At 54.8% G+C, this 22,203-nt stretch overlaps 2 protein-coding genes across 2 annotated transcripts; both read right to left on the reverse strand.

Annotated features, from left to right (window-relative positions):
• Positions 1-2,366: 2,366 nt before the first annotated feature.
• LOC143344571 (uncharacterized) lies at positions 2,367-2,942 on the reverse strand. Its single transcript, XM_076770740.1, has one exon. It carries the CDS (start codon positions 2,940-2,942, stop codon positions 2,367-2,369), a length of 576 nt encoding a protein of 191 aa, XP_076626855.1.
• A 1,242-nt stretch (positions 2,943-4,184) lies between these two features.
• Positions 4,185-5,937, reverse strand: LOC143344961 (uncharacterized). The gene is made up of 3 exons (XM_076771616.1): positions 4,835-5,937; positions 4,495-4,732; positions 4,185-4,274 (listed from the first exon to the last, which is right to left on the reverse strand). Exons 1-3 carry the CDS (start codon positions 5,935-5,937, stop codon positions 4,185-4,187), a joined length of 1,431 nt encoding a protein of 476 aa, XP_076627731.1.
• Positions 5,938-22,203: the final 16,266 nt, after the last annotated feature.

Raw genomic sequence — 22,203 nt, forward strand, 5'->3', positions numbered from 1 at the left:
TGATATACAATCGATCACAACCAATGCTGAAGACGTTTACGAAACTTCTGTCGATGAGTCATTTGCAACATCTATGAGGCATCAACTCCAAACATCCGAGGGACAACAAACATTTCGCAACCATTTCGGTCCGTTGGGGCAAAAATACATGCATGCAATCCTAAGTGGTGATAGGGATACAACCATGGACTATGTGTACGGTGTATACTTTGACAATAGTGGAACGATGCTTGGGGATAAGGCTTTTGTTATGGACAAGGACGATAATATAATCATAGATGGTGTAAGATATGGAGGAACCCCCGGTCTTTATGAACTTATTTTCAAGAGAATTCTCGACGACGCCATATACACAGATGCCGATAAACAAAAATATAAAAGTATACTATTGACAACAAATGCTCACAGACGTGGCCATAACGCCCGAAATCCCATAATGGGTAACAAGGGATACAAGTATAAACATGTAATTGCAGCGCTACTACCCCGTATATCGACCAGTAAGGCAGGGAAAGGCCTGCTGGCTCCGCAAGTCATGACGGTAAATGATAACAAGATCGATTTCGTGCACTGGGATGATTCCAACGAGCTGGTGGATCGATTCCGTTTGTTGGAAGCGTCGCGTCAGGCGGGTAATAACTCGCATGACCATGAAATTCTATCGATTATCGAGGAACTTCGCGAGGTAGGCCTCATTATAAATTAAACAGCGCACCGATGATGTGCACTGTATGCAGTGAGATGCCGATCAACAAATTTGGGGTATCGCTCGAGAAGAGTGAAGCAGCTAGAATGGACTATTACAAATGGAGCGGTTTGCTTCGAAATTATATGCGAGATAACGCTCTTTGCGTGGCCGATGCCGACTTTGATGCAAAATCACGCAAGATACGACGCGTAGCACAGCCCGCAGCCGACAGCGATGCTGTCAATAAACTATATGTGGAAAAGAGCATTAAACTTTTGAGAGAGCAGCAGGAGAAATTGGAGAGGAAGCTGATTGTATTTCAGAGAGATATGCTAACGTTGCAAAACAGTGTTCAAAAGATATCGCAGACATTCAATCCTATCCCACAGCAGAATTGCGATGAAGAATCATGCGAGATGGTTGAACTTGCCCAGAATTATTTGGAGACGATGGGAAGCATATAATGTATGTACACGATAATTATCGCATCATTTGCGTCAAAGACATCTCTGCGATCAAACATGCAACCAATATCGAAATCCAAGAGTAATGAAAGCCATAGTCTCAAGAAGCGGCAACTTGTTGAGGAATTGCATGCTCCAGCTCGAAGACATTTCCCGCGGAGACGCGTCATAGTGCATGGATACGATGATCTGTGGCAAGCTGACGTAGAAATGCGTCCATACTCGCGATTCAACCGAGGTCATCACTATATACTCACGGTCATCGATGTGCTAAGCAAGTATGCATGGGCGGTGCCGCTCAAGACTAAAAGTGGTGCTGAGGTGACTAAAGCGTTTGCAAAGATATTTAGAGATCGACATCCGAAAAATTTGGAAACCGATCAAGGAAAAGAATTTTACAACGTTGATGTGCAGAAACTCATGACAAAGCATGGCATTAATCATTATTCGACGTATTCGGTGATGAAGGCCTCCGTCGTAGAACGTTTCAATCGAACTTTGAAGAACAATATGTGGAAACTGTTTACGCTCAATGGAACCTATAAATGGGTTGACGCACTACCGTGTCTACTTGCAGAGTATAACGCACGAAAACATAGAACCATCGGAATGCATCCTTGCGATGTTATCCCTGTGATCGCCGATAAGCTGCTAACCACAGTATACAACAACATAAAGATTGCTGCTCCAGCGAGATTCAAATTGGGTGAGTTTGTGCGCGTGAGCAAATTTAAAACCATCTTCGATAAAGGCTATACACCGAATTGGACAACGGAGGTGTTTAAGATAGCCAAAGTACAGGCAACTAATCCCGCGACGTATCTGCTCCTCGATTCCTTTGGAAAACCTGTTGCCGGAGGATTCTATGAACATGAGCTGCAACGCGTCACAGATCCTGATGTATATCTAGTGGAAAAAGTGTTGCGTAGAAAGGGGGATAAGGTGTACGTCAAGTGGTTGGGCTTTGATAAATCACATAATTCTTGGATAAATAAAAATAATGTATTGTAAAATAATACATGGTTTAATAAAATACAATGATGCATATACATGAGTGGCCACTTTTATCTTACACATTAATCCAACTATTTATGTGAATGAGTTAATAAATACAATAACAATTTCTATACATTTGCGAACAATTTTATATTATACAATAAATTCCACTATTTTTAATAAATACAATAATAATAATAATAATAATAATTTCTATTTTACAACGGTATATTATAATGTCCCCAGGGCAGAGTGTCGATTGAATCGGGTATGATATATCGCTTATCGTCGTATGGACTTAGAGCGATTTTGGATTCCGAAATGGTGTACACTTTGTGCAATTTAGACCGTATGCATGATTGTTTGCGAACCATTTCGATCTCTCTGTGCAAACACTGCGCGTAGTCGTCGAAAGTTATCGTTCTGGCTATGACGTTGGTCTTGACACCTTTCGCCTTTTTTGTATCTTTCTTACCGTCTACGCGAAGTGCATACATTTTCGCTCTAAGACCTACGAATTCAGTCATTATCGCACCGTTATTTTCATCCTTCATCAGCCCCGGAACCTTCTTATTTACGCGTGGCATATTATATGGATTGTCAGTAGGATAATCGCTTGTGTCGAATCTATCGATATTGTGCTTCATAGACTCGTAGATATCGTCGCATCGAATGTGATAAATAAGACTGTCAGTGTCGGTGTATAGAATTTTACAATTTTGTTCATGTTTAGGAGACATGTACTCGTAGTGAAATTCATACAAACAAATTTTTGATATGTCCAGAATGCACATGCCCACATACAGGGTGCCCCGTAAATAGTGTAAGAGCCGGAAATGTGGGGTAGCTGAGACGATTCTGAACAACAATTTCCTTTGCAAAAATGTCGGATGGAGCTTCGTTTTTGAATTATTAACGAAAAACACTGACGAATCACGACGCGTGCCTGCCGCGCGCTCAGGGCCGTCCGAACTAAGAGAGCCACCGTGTCGGGTAGGTAGCAAGATGTGCATCGGAGATACGTCGAAGAACGAATACAAATAATTAAAAATACTACCACTGCAACTGTTACCTCTGCGGATTGGATAAATCAGTCAGCTAAATCGAATTTATTAATTATTTGTATTCGCTGTTTCCAAGGAAGAAGAAATAAAATATGGGAAGATGCTCTCGAAATTTTTAGGAAATTAATTCTTTGCACCTGAGTGACGCTTCTCGCCAGAGTGTGTTAAAATTAAAATAAGAATTATTTTCAGAAAATTAAAATAAATACGGTAAGAACCATTTGTAATCGTTTGTTATTAAAAATTGTACTGGAAAAGCAGACTGGATTTGTGCGTACCGAAACTTAATTTTCGAAGAAATGAACTGAAATTTAATTTTGGTATGTTTTAGCATTGCATCCCATGTGAAACCAGGTAGAGTATAATAATGCGCCAAATCTAATCCGTAGCTCTTGATACAACTTTCGCGAAAATTTTCAAAAATATCTGCCAATAACAAGACATCAGTTTTCAAATACAAATCGCTGTATTCGCCCAAGGTTCTAATCTCGAAACGTTGCCAGACTGTCTCAGCGTGTGCGTAATCGGTCTCTGATACAGTCTCACCCGTTAACGAACTGTAGAATGACTCGCGCGGCGGTAAGCATGGATCCTGCAGCTTGTTCGCGCAATCAAGGTATTCATACGGAAAGACACCCTTTCGCGTCAATAAATTGAAATCTTCAGTGGATAATGTTTCAAATTGGGATCGTAAAATTTTTAATTGATCTGTGCTAAGAAAAGATGCTAATTTGTCGAGACTGGTATTTAGAAATTTGTATGAATCGATGAATCGTAATTTAATATAATTTCGCGAGTCTGATTCATCCGTATCTTCAACACTTTTTGTGAAAGAAATATATTTTTCTTTAGTTATAGGTAATACATCAATGTGACCTTCGAAAGCGGTAGCTATTTCCTCGATAATGAAATGCGAATCATAGCCAGATAAATTATGGAAAACTATGGGGATGTAAAACACATTTTTATAATTTAAATTGCACTCCGAATGTGCTGGGCCTCTGAACCGTCCTGACAGATGGCAATGATCGCGAACTCGTACATCGCTAGCCTTGAATGGTTCTTCGCAAATATAGCAATGTGTTGCATTGCGAAATGTCGTCAACTGTTCAGGAGTTAAATCCAGCATGGGAACATTACTGGCAAGAATGGGTTTGGCAAAGTTTGCAAAATTTTTAAATTCGTCGACGAACCATGAAACACAATCTGTGTCGCGGCGACATCGATACATCGACAGTGAAGTATCATATGAACAATGCATATAATATGCAATGCTGTGTACATTGTGGTGTTGATATATATGTAATTTATTATCACCCGTTTGATTGTCCAACGTTTTTGCGATGATGCACTCCAGATCTGCATACACCACGAAAGGGAGCCGCTCCTTCCTATTATGGTTGCTGAAATTGAGCAGATTGTTGCCTTCGCTGGGCAGCAGAATGGTGCAGTTGTTTAACTGCCCGCAGTCCAACGAATGCACCTTCAACTTCTCGCCAGATCCGAAGTAGTGCATGCATCTGTAAACCCCCACAAAAAAATTTTATTTTAATTTCACATATATTTCAACATTTTTTTTTTTTTTTTTTTTTTTTTAACATTTCATAAGTTTTTATGCATACCGATCGCAGATGAATTTCTTGGCTTTGTGCCTGCTCAGCTGCATGCCCACCAGCCTGGACAAGTCCTTAATACATGCAAAGTGCCCTACATCACCGTGCTCTTGATTCGTGTAGAGCAAGTTTACATGCCTATCCCTCTTCTGACTGGTGAGGTGCAGCGGGAAGACTGTTGGTCCCTTCTTCATCTTCTCCTCGAAGCTGTAGACGTTGATGGAGATGTCGTTCAGCCGTTCAAACTTCCCGATATGCTCCAGAGACATTGGGAACTCAATGTCCTGAACATTTAGCACAGATGCATAGTCGGGGTATGAACTTGGGCGTTCGGGATATTTTTTAGCTGGATGGAGAGCGGCGACCACTGCCCACGCGAAACAGGCGTTGTCCTGGGATTGTACGCTAATCGTTGCCTTCTTCAGCGACAATTCTTGCGGCAACTTAATGTGGCAACCCGCGCGCAGCGGATTGTACTTATTGACATTCACGGTCAGATTCATGATTCTCGTCAATGCCCATCCGCTGTCACGTTCCTGGAACTCTTCCAGCGATGCTAGGGTGGGTTCGACGACGCATCGCTGGTACCACTCTTGCAGATCCGATGTGTGGAAGAGTTCACAGTTTCGGGTGTTGATGCTTTTACAATCATGCTTGTCACCTGCCACAAATTCGCTGTTGAACACTACGTTCACTTTAAGGTTTCGATGTTTCCTTAAAGTGTTCCAAACATGCTCCAGCACAACGGTTGTTGCATCTTGGAGGAAGTTATACGGCTCGATATAGTTTGAATTTAGCACGACACCAGTTAATACGCGGCTATCGAACGCAGTGTCTATTTCGCACCACAAAAGTCTTGTGCTCGAATGTCCAGCGCCTTCGCGCACGAAACGTCCACGCAGTAAATATTTCAATCCTTCGAGCTGTGCGATTTGTGCAACCAATGATTGCCGAACACCGATCGATAATCGAGGTCGTTTCACTCGGCTATGTTCTTCCAAAGATTTGATGCACTCGTTACACCGTTCTTCCCACGCGAGGTATTCTTCCTCTGAAATCAATCGTGCAGATTGATCTAACAATTGGCGGGTTACTTGCGCGAATTCTCCCATGATTGTAAATGGAATGTATATGTAGTGTCTTTTTCGACACAACACGTTGCAACGATTTGTGACTTTTTGCAGTTTAGAACGCTTTTTTATACGTTCAATGCAATTTCTGTTGACACAGCATAATTCTTTCTATGATTTACACGTGCCTACAACGTTTCCAAAAGTATTATATTACATTTGCATCGCAAAAAAAAAAAAAAATGATGACATCTCAAACACGTGTCGAGACTTTGATCCTTGAGTGTGCCAACTCCAAATCATTCGATGCAGTTTTTTCAACACAGCATAATTTTATGACTCATGCATAGGAAGTTTCTCAAAAAGTATTATATTGTATTCACATTTCAAAGAACATAAATGAGGAATAAGAGGAGGGGTAGATGATTGAGGTGGTACTATGCACCTCTATTTAAACCAGCTCCTCGCACGTTATTACATTAATCGCTCTGCAGCCTCTCAGTGACTTTCGATACACACACACACACGGTGCTTCGAAAAAATGTGCAGTACCGGTGTTGCGAATTATTACGTTCCGATCATGCAAGATGATGAATCGCCACGCAGGAAGAACGCATCTAACATGTAAGATTTCATTTTTTTATACCTTATCATCATTATTTATTAGTGTTTTCCTGATAAACGGTAATTTTCATGATCGGACTCTTAGATCGCGTCAAACATCACGTATCATGGTTAGAAGATATGCGCTAACACCTGGATCGTATAAATATCTGGAAATTGGAATCAGCATGCAATCTATTCCACTGGTGGAAATTGTTCTTGGCGACAATCGTGGGAATCAATTGTTGTTGTTGCATCTTCCAACATGGAAAACGCTAATGGAAAAACGTGCAGACATCGAAAAAAAAATGCACAATTTTATGGATCGGCACCGCTATGGATTGGTGAATTGGTGGTAGATTTTTGTATAATGTATAATTTGCGAATTATGAAGATGCCGCTACATCATAAGTCTTTATATTTCAAATTAGAAACTATGAGGTTTTTATTTAATCTTGAGCATTGCGTCGACCACATGTATTCGCAGCTTTTCGAAAATACGCATCTTGTCCATAGGAAATTTTCAAATTTTGTCACCGTGTTACAACGGCATGGTGTCGTTGGTGAAACTGTAGATCCGTATCACATCGCTAAAATTATACGCGACAGCGAATATTTTGATGATGAATCGTTTGTTGATTGCGAACTGTTGGCATGTGCCATGAACGATATTGTCGACGCTGCTCGCAGCAAATGTTAAATTGTACGGCGCGCTCGTATATTATTATATTTACATTATATTTAATTTTTTTTGGTTTTATTTGTAACAATATATATTTCCTAAAACATATATTCTTTTCTTCATTTTTATTTACCCATCCTATCCTCCTCCTTCTCTCCTCACATAATTTTAAGATTTGACGTTTCCAAAGTATTGCATTTCGTTCGTGCATTCTTCGCGTCGTCAAATAACACTATCCCGCACGACTGCTCCAGAGGAGTCAAATTACGCGTAAGACATAATTTTAAGATTTGCCGTTTCCAAAGTATTGCATTTCGTTCGTGCATTCTTCGCGTCGCCAAATAACACTATCCCGCACGACTGCTCCAGAGGAGTCAAATTACGCGTAATCGCGCGATACGCTGCGATGTTAAATCGGAACACTTTTTTTTTTTTTTTTTTTTTTTTTTTTTTTTTTTTTGTCGTGGGGAAAATCTTCGAAAGACTCCCTCCCACCTCCTTGGGGAGAGGTGGGAGGGGTGTGTGGGATTCCCCGCGCCCGTACAACGACAGGCGCGAGACCTACCCACTAAAAACCCCACGATGACCCTTCGGCACACTTTGGGAGGATACCGGGAATCGCTCGAAGCATTCTTCCGGTATCCTCCCCGTGCCCGCGCTTTCGCGCCCATCCCCCGGGGGGACAATCGGTCCTCCCAGTAGACACACTGCCTCATAGCGGCGGGACGGGGCCACTCCATCCCGCCGCTATCCGTCCCGGGGCCGCGCTTAGTGGCGGCTGCGAGCCCCAACTCGCAACCGCCCGCGACCCCGTTTCCACCCCTCGGCGGCCGGGCGTTCATGGCCGCACCAGACCGCCGAGGGTGCCTCCCCTTGCGTCGGACCGGTAGCGGGAGGCACTCCTACCCCCAACCGGTCCGACCCGGCGCCGCCTGGCGGGAGGAGGGTCCCCTCAGGACCCCCCTCCCAGCCTAGGTCATCCGCCACGCCGAGGCGGCCGCCCGCGACGCCTCGCGACCGGGCGACGACCTCGGGCCACCGCACGAGCGCGAGCTTCAGCGCGCCGCTGAAGCTCGCGCTCCCTCCCCGCGGCCTCCTTCTGCAACATTACGTTCTCGCAGAAGGAGGCCACGGCCCTCCACTTCTCCTCGCTGCCGAGCATGGCGCGCACCACGCCCGGCAGCGAGACATCCCGCCCGACGACGCCGACCAGGACACGGCGCTCCCCCTCCCACGCGGGGCATACCTCCAGGGTATGATCCGCCGTGTCCTGCTCAGCGTCGCAGTGGCAGCAACGCGCCGTCGGCTCCTTCCCTATCTGGCACAGGTATCTTCCGAAGCTGCCATGCCCGGAAAATACCTGTGCCAGCCGGTAGGTGAGGCTGCCATGGCCTCTGTCCAGCCACTCCTTCAGGAGTGGCCGAACAGCCCCGACAGTCCGGTGCCCCGCGGTTGGCAGAGCCAGCCGCTCCTGCCACGCGAGCAACACGGACTGCCGGGCCTGGCGCTTCAAATCGCCCCAAGCAGGTTCCTGCCCGCCCGGGACCGCCCCCACCCCCGCGCGACGGTCGACGCGGTGCCGGTACATCACCGCGTGCGACCGCGCGAGCAGGTCCATGGGCGGCATCCCCGCTAGAACCGTCGCCGCCTCATGTGACATGGTCCGATACCCGCGGACGACCCTGAGCGCCATGCGCCTCTGCACCCGACGCAGCATAGTCATGCTGCGCCGGGAGGCAGCCAGGTCGTCCGCCCAGACGGGGGCCCCGTATAGGGCCACCGACTGGACCACTGCCACATAGAGGCGACGAACTCGGCCCGCCGGGCCCCCCAGGTTGGGCAGGATCCGGCCCAGAGCCGCAACCATCCTTTCCAACCGGGGGACCAGGCAGCGGAAATGCTTCTCGAAACGCCAGTGGCTATCGAGGATCAGCCCTAGATACCTGATCTGGGGCTTCACCTCGATGTCAGCCCCACCCACCCGAATCAGAGGGGGTGGCGGATCCTGCCGAGGTGAATGAAACGCAATCACCTCGGTCTTATGGACCGCCACCGTCATCCCCATCCCCCTGATCCGGTCGACGACGCGTTGCGACCCCTCCTCCGCGCGACGCATGGCCCTCCCCCAGTGCGCCCCGACGGCCAGCACCAGTGTGTCATCCGCATAACACACCGTGCTGACGCCGTCGGGGAGGCCGGCCCGCAACACCGAGTCGTACGCGATGTTCCACAGGAGTGGCCCGAGGACCGACCCCTGCGGAACACCGCAGTACACCTCCCTCCGCATATCACCATCCCAGCCCGGATACTCGATCCACCTGCCGCGGAGATAATCCCCGACGACCGCCCTGAGACAAGGGGGGACTCGATGATATTCGAGTCCCCTCCTTATCTCTTCCCAGGGGAGGGTGTTAAAGGCATTGGCAATATCCAAGGATATTGCCAATGCCACCCCTCCCCGGGAGACGGCCGCCTCCGAGAGGGCCCTCACACGACCTATCGCGTCGATAGTCGATCGGCCCCCCCGGAAACCGAACTGGCAGTCGGCCAGACCGGGATCACCCCGCGACAGGTGCTCGACGAGGCGGGCAGCAATCACACGCTCGAAGAGCTTGCCCACCTCGTCGAGGAGACAAATGGGCCGGTATGCGGAGGGAGACTCCGCGGGCCGACCCTCCTTCCGGAGGAGGACCATCCTCGCCACCTTCCAACTGGGGGGGAATCGCCCGTCCCTCAGGCAGCGGTCGAACAACCGCCTGAGGTCGGCCCCAAGGACGCCCTGGGTCAAGACCCAAACCCGGCCGGGCACACCATCCGGACCCGGGGCCGTGTTACGAACCCCGAGCCGTCTGATGGCCGCTGCCAGCTCCTCCTGCGTGACCCCCAGCTCGGCCGTCCACTCCACTGGGACAGCCGCCGCCGCCGGAGGACGCGGTCCCCTCTCCCCAATTGGGAAGAGTGTATTGACCACGTCCTCCAGCAGCCGGGGGTCAAGACCCTCGGTGACGGGGGGCGCCCACGGGCGGAGCTTATTCAGCACCACCTTATATGGGCGCCCCCATGGATCATCATCAAGGGTCTGGAGGAGCTCCTTCCATGCCTGGGTCTTGGCCCGTTTGATGGCGACCTGCAGAGCAACCCGCGCCACGCGGTATGCTCCATACAGGTCATCAGCTGCCCTCGCTCGCGCCACGCCGTCGCCTGTACGTTGACGACGGCGCGCGCGGGTGTACTGGCGTCGGGCGCGGACAGTCGCGACTCGCAACTCCGCGATCGCGTCCGACCACCAGTACACCGCCCGACGAGGAGAAGCCCGCCCGACCCGAGGCATCGCCGCGTCACAAATACCCGCGACCAATGCTCCGAGCCGGGCGACCTCCTCCTCTATGCTCGGCAACTCGGCCGCTCCCTGCGGCCAAGTTGCAGCGAGGGCAGCTGCCATCAGGGCGTCCTTGTCCAGGCGCCGAAGCGCCCAGCGGCGTGGTGGGGTGCCACGCAGGCGGCCGTGTCGGGATGCACTCGCGGCGGCAGAGACCTCCATCCGGATGTACCGGTGATCGGAGAGTGTCTCTGCCCCCGCGACCACGTGCCAACCCGACACCATGCGCACGGCGTTGGGGGTCGCGAATCCAACATCCACGATGGACCCCCCATATCGCCGCACGCATGTGTGCTCCGACCCCCGGTTCAATACCCGGAGGTCGAGTCCCGCCGCCCAATCGCCCAGGATCCCGCCGCGAACGGAGGTCCTGGGGGATCCCCAAGCCACCGACTTGGCATTAAAATCCCCCAGGACCAGCACCGGCCGGGCCGCGTAGCGCTGCACGCATGCCGCGACCTCGGCCAAGTACAGCTCGAACGCAGCGTGACCGCTACGGGGCGAAATGTAGCACCCCACCACAGCGACTCCCCCCCAGTCCACGGCGACGAATCCCCGACCGCGCTCCAACAAGGAGAACGGTGGGGACCCGTCGCCCCCTCCCCATACCGTCGCCACCAAGCCGTCCGCGTCGCCCACCCAATGAGGGTGATCAGGGACGCGGTACGGCTCGGCGGCGACCGCCAGGCCAATCCCCCACTCCGCGAGGACTTGGGACATCAAGTCCTGTGCCGCGCGGCAGTGGTTGAGATTGGCCTGGAGGAGGAGGCGGGGCGGCATTAATTAATGGCCGCGCCAGCCTCCTCCCGGCCGTCCGTCCCCGTAGCACCGTCCACCTCCATGGAGGACGATGCCACCGCCCTCGGCACCGGAGCCGGTGCAACCCGCCTCTTCCTCTCCCTCCGGGAGGGGGGGGAGCACTTCTTGCTCCCCACCCTGTGATCGGCTGGCCTCCCCATGTCCGCACACAGCGGGCAGTGGGGGGCCGCCGAGCACTGGCTCGCACGGTGCTCTTTGGCACCGCAGCGGTAACACTGACCGCTGCGGTCCACCGGCGAGGTGCACCACTGCCTCACGTGCCCCAATTCGAGGCAGCGGTGACACTGGAGCGGGCGCGGCGCGAGGATTTCCACTCGCGCCGAAACCCACCCCACCAACACCCTCCCGGATTCCGCCACCTTACGGGCGGCGGAGAGGGGGCACCGGGCCCACACCGACCCGAGGCCGGAGGGCGACCTGCGGATCTCTCCGATTCGCAGGTCCTCCACAGGACAGTCCCCCGCCCTCGCAAGGGCACGGGACACATCCTGTGCGCTGACCGAGTCGTCCAGCCCACAAACGCGCATCTCCGTCTTCTGAGGAGGACGGGGACTTCTTCACGGGCGGAGTGCGGGTGGAGGGGCCCGCGGTGCCCCGCACCACTGCCGCCGCACTCCGCTTATTTACCTCCGCCGAGGGACGCGGCGGTGGAGGAAGAGGGAGGATGGGAGGGAGGGCCGCGCTGTTCCACAGCGCCTCTGCCCTCCTCCTCCCCTGTCGCTCCTCCTCCAACAGGAGCTGCAGACGGGCGTTCCGCCCTCTGAGCTCCCGCGCCGCCTCCCTCATTTCCTCCGCCGCGGCCTTCAGGGCCTCCGCGCCACCGCTTTTCTGCCCCTTAAAGGCGCAGGCAGCGGCGACTTTCTCCACCCGCCTCAGGGACGAGGAGATCCTCTCCGATATCTCCTCGGTCACCTCGTCCCTGAGGCAACTCAGCCTCACCGACGGGCTCAGCGCCCCGCCCACCTCGACGACGGCCTGCCCCGTCCTCTTCCTCTTAGAGCCTATGTGGCTCGTGCTGGAGGAGAAGGACGAGACCGACGCCGTCTCGTCGTCCTCCTCCACCCTCCACGAAGCCGGACCTGGCGCTGAGTGGGGCGCGAGCGCCGCCACCCTAACCCCAACCCCGTCTCCGTCCTCCCCAACCGACAAAACCCGCCCCATCCCCATTTTATTTTCTGTGTCCATAATAGTCCCACGAGATGGTCGGAAATAAAGGTCCACCCGGGCAGAGCCGCCTTACCCGGGTAAGCCTAATACTCCGGGGGTTCGGCAGGTTCCCCGGAGGTGGTCGCTTGGGATTGGGCCTTCTCCCCCAACCATGCATCCCATCGCCGCGCACCATAGCTTAGGATTGGAGGGCGATTTTATAGAGTCGCCATACTCGTGGCCCAGGCGGTTAAGCCAAGACCCCCGTTCCTCCTGCCGTCACGTACCATTCACAAAACCAATAGGGAATTGTGAATGGGTCGTTGTGACGACCAACAGGAGGCTTACGGTGTGTGTATGACTCGGGTACCCCGGGTTCGTTAAGCCCGTACTGCAGCTGAAAGGCTGGCAGCCCCTGAGGGTAAATCGGAACACTTGAAAAAAAAAAAAAAAAAAAACTGACATATATATATATATATATATATAAGTAGGAATCCTGTTATTTCTCCATTTACTTATCCATCTTCCTCTTTCTCTCCTCATCAATTTCTATCGATACAGCATAATTCTTTCTATGATTCTCGACTGCAACGCTATATTCTTATATGTAACAATATATAAGTAGGAATCCTATTATTTCTCCATTTACTTACCCATCTTCCTTTTCTTTATTTCATTGGACATTACTTTTCAAATATATTATGTACAGAAATTATAAATTGAAGTCATGATTTCCCAGACCTAACCGGTGTTAACCTCTAAAATATTGACCGAAATCAGGTTGATTCTTGACAAAACGCACCTCTGGCAATTACCAACCTTTAATACCAATTACCGATCGTTGATACTAATTACCAACCATAGATACTAATTACCGACTGTAGATACTAATTACCCACCGTCGGTAATAATTATCGACCTCCCACCCTGACTCCCTTCCCCTCCCCCACCCCCCATCCCCGAGGGCCCACAAGGCCCCCCCACTCCGACGTGCGGGCCCCCTCCCCCAACCCCCTCACCCACGCCCCCCCCCCGCACCCCCGCACCCCCCTCATTGTCCCATGGGTTAGAATCCCCCTATACTTCCTACTGTTGGGAATGTGATTATGGAAGTGAGTGGGAAGGTGAGGGATGTACTGTGTAAGGAGGGACGTGTGTACGTGAAATGGCATGCGTGTAAGGTGAGAGAGTTCTTGAGTGTGCTGAGGTGTCATAAATGTTATGCTTTTGGGCACATGATGCGTGAGTGTAGTGTGACTGAGAGATTGTGTCAGCGGTGTGGTGAGACTGAACATTTAAGAGGTAGTTGTAAGAAGGATGTGGTGTGTCGCAACTGCAAGATTAGGGGTATGAGGTGTGATCACGCGGTTGTGTCTGAGGAGTGCCCAGAGTATTTGAGAATGTTAGATAGAGAGAGACAGAGAATTAGCAATGGCTAATACGGGACTTCATATAGTGCAGTGTAATTGTCAGAGAGCGTATGCGGTAATGTGTGATTTGGGTAAGGTTGTAAGTGAGCGTGGTGTGAGTGTTGCACTATTGCAGGAACCGTATTTTATGGATGGGAGGGTGAGAGGTTTGCCGCTTGGTATGGATGTGTATGTGTGTGAGGGTGGAGTGGTTAGAGCTGCTATAGTTGTGCATGATGCGCGGCTGGAGGTTATGTGTGTGAGAGAGTGTACGAATGAGTGGGGTGTCTGTGTTTGGTTGAAAGGGGATTTTGGGGAGATGTATGTTGTGTCGATGTACTGCCGGTATGGGCAGGACATCGAGCCGTATTTGGCTTACATGGATGGGGTGCGGAATTTTGCGAGGGGCAGGTGTGTGTTATTTGGGATGGATGCGAACGCTGTTTCGCCCTTGTGGTTTAGCAAGGGCGGTGGCCGGTCACGGGTGAGTGAGATGCGTGGGGAGGTGTTAGAGGAATGGATCTTGGCGAATGGGATGTCTGTGTTAATAAGCCGAGTGAATATTATACGTTTTCGGGTATGAGGGGTGAGAGTGATATAGATGTGACGATCGTGAATGATGTGTGTGTGGGGTGCAGGTTTGAATGGAGTGTTAAGCATGATTGGGGAGTGAGTGATCATAATGTGATTTTGGTTGTGATGACGAGTGGTCAGGTGGGTAGGGATGAAGTGGGTGTGGGGACCAGATGGTCCACTAGGAATGCTGACTGGGAGGAATATATGGATGATTTGAGGGAGGGCTTGCGGTCGTATGGAGGGGACATGGATGGGACGGGTGTGGATAGGATGTTGGAGATAATGATGTCGTGGATACGTGAGGCGAACAGGAGAAGGTTTAAGGAGGTTAAGCGCGTGAATGTGAGGAAGATTGTGTGGTGGACGGAGGCTTTGGAGAGGCTGAAAAGGGAAGTGAGGAAGGGCAGACGTAGGTTTCAGAAGGCTAGGAGACGGGGTGTGAATGTTGATGAAAGGAGGATGGAGTATAGGAGGTTGTTGGCGGAGTACAAGGGTGAGATGTGGAGAGCGAAAGAACGGAATTGGAGACAGTTTGTGAGTGAATCTTCCAACCTTGATCCATGGGGTCCTGTGTACAGGATTTGTCGTGGGAAGTATGCGAGGGATAGATTGAGTGCGATGAAAGTGGATGGTGTGGTGTCGAGTACGTGGAGGGAGAGTGTGGATATGTTGATGGACAGGTTTTTCCCTGCTGCCAACATAGGTATGGATGAAGGACGGAGGCTGTATGGGGACCTCGGTGGGATGGGTTTTGAATGGAATGAAGTGGATGAATCTGTGAGAGCTTTGAAGTTGCGTAAGGCGCCGGGGTTGGATGGGATCAGTGTGGAAATGTTGCGTGTTGTGTGGAGGGTGATTCCGGAGTGGTTGAAGAGAGTGTATGATTTGTGCTTGGCCGGGGGGTATTTTCCGGTTGAGTGGAAGAAAGCGAGAATGATTGTGTTGTTGAAATCGCCGGAGAAAGTGCGGTCGGATCCTGGGTCCTACAGGCCGATATGTCTGCTGTCGGTGTTTGGGAAGGTGCTAGAGAAGATGATGGTGAGGAGGCTTGAGCGGAAGGTGGGTGACAGGATGAGCCCGGCGCAGCATGGGTTTGTGAGGGGCAGGTCGACGGAGAGTGCTTGGTTGTGTGTGAAGGAGTATGTGAGAAATAGTGAGAGGAAGTATGTGCTTGGAGTGTTTGTCGATTTCAAGGGTGCGTTTGATAATCTTGAATGGGGGAGGGTGATTGCGAAGTTAAGGGATGTGGGACGCGAGGAGATCGGGTTATGGGAGAGTTATTTTATGGAGAGGATGGTGTGTATGGTGGGTGAGAATGATGTAGTGTGGAAGGAGGTGCGGCGGGGCTGTCCGCAGGGTTCCATCTGTGGTCCATTTATATGGAACCTGATGATGGATGAACTCCTGTGGCGGCTGACCGAGGCAGGATGTAAGTGTGTGGCGTATGCGGATGATTTGGTTTTGTTGGTGGAAGGGCGGAATCGGGTGGAGCTAGAGCGAAAGGGAACGGAGTGGATGAGGATTGTGAGTGAATGGGGACAGCGTGTTGGTGTGGGTGTGTCTGAGAGTAAGACTGTTTTGATGTTGTTGAAAGGGAGTCTGGCTGCTACCAGACGTCCGGATGTCCGTGTGGGTGGTAGATTGATTGCGTATGTGGAGAGTGTTAAGTATTTGGGTGTGTGGATGAGTGAGAGAATGCACTTTAAAGTGCATTTAGAGTATTTGAGAGTGAAAGTTACGAATGTGGTAGGGCAAATGAGGCGTGTGCTTAGGCGTAAGTGGGGTATGAGGAAGCGGGCTATGCGAGTGATCTATAAGGGTTTGTTTATGTCGTGTGTTATGTATGCTGCCAGTGTATGGGGTGAGGTGATGGAGTTTCAGTATGCAAGGGATTTGATGAATGTGTGTTACTTGTTGACTGGGCATGGCAGTATGAATGCATTTTTGTATGACCGTGGGTTGAGTGTAAGTAAGGAGTGTTTGTGTGGTGCTGAGTGTGAGGATTGGAAGCATGTGTTGGTTGAATGTCCGTGTATGCTGATGTGAGGTGCCTGGTTGAGTGTGGTGTGTCGGTCAGGAGAGAGGATAGGTATGTGGATGTGAGTGGTGTGTTGGAATGCAAGGAAACGTACGAAAGATTCTGTAAGTTTGCGATGGATGTGTTTGCTAGAAGAGTGCGAATGAGAAGGAATGTGTGATTGCGTGTGGGGTGTCCTGTGGTCGCAGGGGGGGTCCTGCAGGTCAAAGACCCTAGTGGTTGATTCCTGTAGGACCCTTTGGAGGGTAGCGTCTCCACGTACCCGAGGTGCGGGCCGACCGATGCCGGTGATTGTAGGGTCACCAATCGGTAGTGGCATGCCACGCAGATCCGACCAGTGATCTAGACTGGTACCGCGGGGACCGGGGGCCCATCGAGGAGTGCCTCGGGCCCGGTCGTGAGAAAGATAATCGCGGGCGCAGTGGTTGATAGCTACATGCTGGCTAGAGGGCCCATTCCTGGCCTTCGACGGGGGAGCTGCGGATACAGCTCGAGCACCGACCTGCTATGTCGGTAGAACGAGGAAAGGCGCTCGACGCTCGGCCCCACCAGTGACTTGTCGTCGGGACCTACATCCCACCGGCATACTGGTAGTCCTCGTCCAGACGGGGACGCGCTGATTGGGCGTATCCCAATCCCGCGCCTGCGGGGGCCGTGTATGTAGGGCCTTTTGGCAGGAACCACACGGGAAACCCACGGCTATTCTGTCTCAGGGCAGTCGTCGGGGATTATCTCCGCGGCAGGTGAATCGAGTATCCGGGCCGGGATGGTGATATGCGGAGGGAGGTCTACTGCGGGGTTCCGCAGGGGTCGGTCCTCGGGCTACTCCTGTGGAACATCGCGTATGACGCGGTGTTGCGGGCCGACCTCCCCGACGGCGTCAGTGCCGTGTGTTACGCAGATGACACACTGGTGCTGGCCGTCGGGGCTCAGTGGGGGAGGGCCAAGCGCCTCGCCGAGGAGGGGGCGCAACGCGTCGTCGACCGAATCAGGGTGATGGGGATGACGGTGGCGGTCCATAAGACCGAGGTGATAGCGTTCCATTCACCTCGGCAGGATCCGCCACCCCCTCTGATCCGGGTGGGTGGGGCTGATATCGAGGTGAAGCCCCGGATGAGGTATCTGGGGCTGATCCTCGATAGCCACTGGCGCTTCGAGGAGCATTTCCGCTGCCTGGTTCCCCGGTTGGAGAGGATGGTCTCGGCTTTAGGCCGGATCCTCCCCAACCTGGGGGGCCCGGCGGGACGAGTTCGCCGCCTCTATGTGGCAATGGTTCAGTCGGTGGCCCTATACGGGGCCCCCGTCTGGGCGGACAACCTGGCGGTCTCCCGGCGCAGCATGACGATGCTGCGTCGGGTGCAGAGGCGGATGGCGCTGAGGGTCGTCCGCAGCTACCGGACCGTGTCGCATGAGGCGGCGACGGTTCTTGCGGGGATGCTGCCCATGGATCTCCTCGCGCGGTCGCGCGCGATGATGTATCGTCATCGTGTCGACCGTCGCGCGAGAGTGGGGGCGGTCCCGGGAGAGCAGGAACCTGCTTGGGGCGATTTGAAGCGCCACGCCCGGAAGTTCCTGGTACTCGCGTGGCAAGAGTGGATCGCCCTGCCAACCGCGGGGCACCGGACAGTCGGGGCTGTTCGGCCACTGCTGTGTGAGTGGCTGGACAGAGGCCATGGAAGCCTTACTTACCGGATGGCACAGGTATTTTCCGGGCATGGTAGTTTCGGAAGATACCTGTGCCGGATAGGGAAGGAGCCGACGGCGCGTTGCTGCCATTGTGACGCCGAGCAGGACACCGTGGGGTTTTTAGTGGATAGGTCCCGCGCCCGTCATTCTACGGGCGCGGGGAATCCCACACGCCCCTCCCGCCTCTCCCCAAAGAGGTGGGAGGGAGTCTTTCGAAGATTTTCCCCACGACAAAAAAAAAAAAAAAAAAAAAAAAAGGCTGCTGCCATCAGGGCGTCCTTGTCCAGGCGCCGAAGCGCCCAGCGGCGCGGTGGGGTACCACCCGGACGGTGGTGTCGGGATGCATCCCCCGCAGCGGCAGAGACCTCCATCCGGATATACCGGTGGTCCGAGAGTGTCTCTGCCCCCGCGACCACGTGCCACCCCGACACCATGCGCACGGCGTTGGGGGTCGCGAATCCAACATCCACGATAGACCCCCCATATCGCCGCACACACGTGTGCTCCGACCCCCGGTTCAGTAACCGGTCGAGCCAGGTCGAGCCCCGCCGCCCAGTCGCCCAGGATCCCGCCGCGAACGGAAGTCCTGGGGGACGGAGCTCAGAGGGCGGAACGCCCGTCTGCAGCTCCTGTTGGAGGAGGAGCGACAGGGGAGGAGGAGGGCAGAGGCGCTGTGGAACAGCGCGGCCCTCCCTCCCATCCTCCCTCCTCCTCCACCGCCGCGTCCCTCGGCAGAGGTAAATAAGCGGAGTGCGGCGGCAGTGGTGCGGGCCACCGCGGGCCCCTCCACCCGCACTCCGCCCGTGAAGAAGTCCCCGTCCTCCTCAGAAGACGATCTTCTGAGGAGGATTGGGGACATGATTGATGGCAAGCTGGCCGCCTTCCGGGAGGAGCTCCTCGCCGGAAGAGCGGTCAGCAGGAAGGCGGTGCCTCCCCGACCTGTTCCGGTACAGTCGGGGAAGGCAAAGAAGGGCGGAGTGAAGGCTCCGCCCAGCGTTGCGGCACCAGGGCCCCGGGTCGCGACCCCCAAGGGGGGTGGTGTACCCGTGGTCGCGGTGGTCGCGTCCTCCACGGCACCCTCCCAAGGGGGGGTGGCGTGGAGTGAGGTGGTGGGGCGGAAGGCGAAGCGGGCGGCGAGGAAGGCCTCGCAACCGCAGCCTCCGCCTCCGCCGCCGGCGGCCAAGGTAAAGGCCGCGAAGGTCGGGAAGGCACGACCAGGTCGTCCCCCAAAAACGGCAGCGGTGACGCTGACCGTTGCGCAGGGGGGCGACCTGACCCTCGCGGAGGCGATGCGGCTCGCCAGGGAGAATATCTCCCTGGAAGAGCTGGGCATCGCCTCCGTGAGGGCGAAGAGGGCCGTGACCGGGGGTCTCTTGCTGGAGATCCCCGGTGCAGAAGGCGGCGCGAAGGCTGATCGTCTCGCCCAGAGGCTCCGGGAGCAGCTGGGCGAGCGAGGTGTCCGGGTCGCCCGGCCCACGAAGCGCACGGAGATGCGCGTTTGTGGGCTGGACGACTCGGTCAGCGCACAGGATGTGGCCCGTGCCCTTGCGAGGGCGGGGGACTGTCCTGTGGAGGACCTGCGGATCGGAGAGATCCGCAGGTCGCCCTCCGGCCTCGAGTCGGTGTGGGCCCGGTGCCCCCTCTCCGCCGCCCGTAAGGTGGCGGAATCCGGGAGGGTGTTGGTGGGGTGGGTTTCGGCGCGAGTGGAAATCCTCGCGCCGCGCCCGCTCCAGTGTCACCGCTGCCTCGAATTGGGGCACGTGAGGCAGTGGTGCACCTCGCCGGTGGACCGCAGCGGTCAGTGTTACCGCTGCGGTGCCAAAGAGCACCGTGCGAGCCAGTGCTCGGCGGCCCCCCACTGCCCGCTGTGTGCGGACATGGGGAGGCCAGCCGATCACAGGGTGGGGAGCAAGAAGTGCTCCCCCCCCTCCCGGAAGGAGAGGAAGAGGCGGGCTGCACCGGCTCCGGTGCCGAGGGCGGTGGCATCGTCCTCCATGGAGGTGGACGGTGCTACGCGGACGGACGGCCGGGAGGAGGCTGGCGCGGCCATTAATTAATGCCGCCCCGCCTCCTCCTCCAGGCCAACCTCAACCACTGCCGCGCGGCACAGGACTTGATGTCCCAAGTCCTCGCGGAGTGGGGGGTTGGCCTGGCGGTCGCCGCCGAGCCGTACCGCGTCCCTGATCACCCTCATTGGGTGGGCGACGCGGACGGCTTGGTGGCGACGGTATGGGGAGGGGGCGACGGGTCCCCACCGTTCTCCTTGTTGGAGCGCGGTCGGGGATTCGTCGCCGTGGACTGGGGGGGAGTCGCTGTGGTGGGGTGCTACATTTCGCCCCGTAGCGGTCACGCTGCGTTCGAGCTGTACCTGGCCGAGGTCGCGGCATGCGTGCAGCGCTACGCGGCCCGGCCGGTGCTGGTCCTGGGGGATTTTAATGCCAAGTCGGTGGCTTGGGGATCCCCCAGGACCTCCGTTCGCGGCGGGATCCTGGGCGATTGGGCGGCGGGGCTCGACCTCCGGGTATTGAACCGGGGGTCGGAGCACACATGCGTGCGGCGATATGGGGGGTCCATCGTGGATGTTGGATTCGCGACCCCCAACGCCGTGCGCATGGTGTCGGGTTGGCACGTGGTCGCGGGGGCAGAGACACTCTCCGATCACCGGTACATCCGGATGGAGGTCTCTGCCGCCGCGAGTGCATCCCGACACGGCCGCCTGCGTGGCACCCCACCACGCCGCTGGGCGCTTCGGCGCCTGGACAAGGACGCCCTGATGGCAGCTGCCCTCGCTGCAACTTGGCCGCAGGGAGCGGCCGAGTTGCCGAGCATAGAGGAGGAGGTCGCCCGGCTCGGGGCATTGGTCGCGGGTATTTGCGACGCGGCGATGCCACGGGTCGGGCGGGCTTCTCCTCGCCGGGCTGTGTACTGGTGGTCGGACGCGATCGCGGAGTTGCGAGTCGCGACTGTCCGCGCCCGACGCCAGTACACCCGCGCGCGCCGTCGTCAACGTACAGGCGACGGCGTCGCGCGAGCGAGGGCAGCTGATGACCTGTATGGAGCATACCGCGTGGCGCGGGTTGCTCTGCAGGTCGCCATCAAACGGGCCAAGACCCAGGCATGGAAGGAGCTCCTCCAGACCCTTGATGACGATCCATGGGGGCGCCCATATAAGGTGGTGCTGAATAAGCTCCGCCCGTGGGCGCCACCCGTCACCGAGGGTCTTGACCCCCGGCTGCTGGAGGACGTGGTCAATACACTCTTCCCAATTGGGGAGAGGGGACCGCGTCCTCCGGCGGCGGCGGCTGTCCCAGTGGAGTGGACGGCCGAGCTGGGGGTCACGCAGGAGGAGCTGGCAGCGGCCATCAGACGGCTCGGGGTTCGTAACACGGCCCCGGGTCCGGATGGTGTGCCCGGCCGGGTTTGGGTCTTGACCCAGGGCGTCCTTGGGGCCGACCTCAGGCGGTTGTTCGACCGCTGCCTGAGGGACGGGCGATTCCCCCCCAGTTGGAAGGTGGCGAGGATGGTCCTCCTCCGGAAGGAGGGTCGGCCCGCGGAGTCTCCCTCCGCATACCGGCCCATTTGTCTCCTCGACGAGGTGGGCAAGCTCTTCGAGCGTGTGATTGCTGCCCGCCTCGTCGAGCACCTGTCGCGGGGTGATCCCGGTCTGGCCGACTGCCAGTTCGGTTTCCGGGGGGGCCGATCGACTATCGACGCGATAGGTCGTGTGAGGGCCCTCTCGGAGGCGGCCGTCTCCCGGGGAGGGGTGGCATTGGCAATATCCTTGGATATTGCCAATGCCTTTAACACCCTCCCCTGGGAAGGGATAAGGAGGGGGCTCGAATATCATCGAGTCCCCCCTTGTCTCAGGGCGGTCGTCGGGGATTATCTCCGCGGCAGGTGGATCGAGTATCCGGGCCGGGATGGTGATATGCGGAGGGAGGTGTACTGCGGTGTTCCGCAGGGATCGGTC

Source organism: Colletes latitarsis, chromosome 8 (assembly GCF_051014445.1).
Source record: "Colletes latitarsis isolate SP2378_abdomen chromosome 8, iyColLati1, whole genome shotgun sequence".
Taxonomy (NCBI): Eukaryota; Metazoa; Arthropoda; class Insecta; order Hymenoptera; family Colletidae; genus Colletes; species Colletes latitarsis.

What these genes read in the sequence shown, in the direction of transcription:
- LOC143344571 (XM_076770740.1), bottom strand. Translation starts at nt 2,942, where the DNA reads ATGTGCATTCTGGACATATCAAAAATTTGTTTGTATGAATTTCACTAC.
- LOC143344961 (XM_076771616.1), bottom strand. Translation starts at nt 5,937, where the DNA reads ATGGGAGAATTCGCGCAAGTAACCCGCCAATTGTTAGATCAATCTGCA. An exon ending in AAGAAATTCATCTGCGATCG is followed by an intron (nt 4,733 to 4,834) that starts GTATGCATAAAA and finishes GGGGGTTTACAG; the next exon opens with ATGCATGCACTACTTCGGAT. An exon ending in ATATATATCAACACCACAAT is followed by an intron (nt 4,275 to 4,494) that starts GTACACAGCATT and finishes ATATTTGCGAAG; the next exon opens with AACCATTCAAGGCTAGCGAT.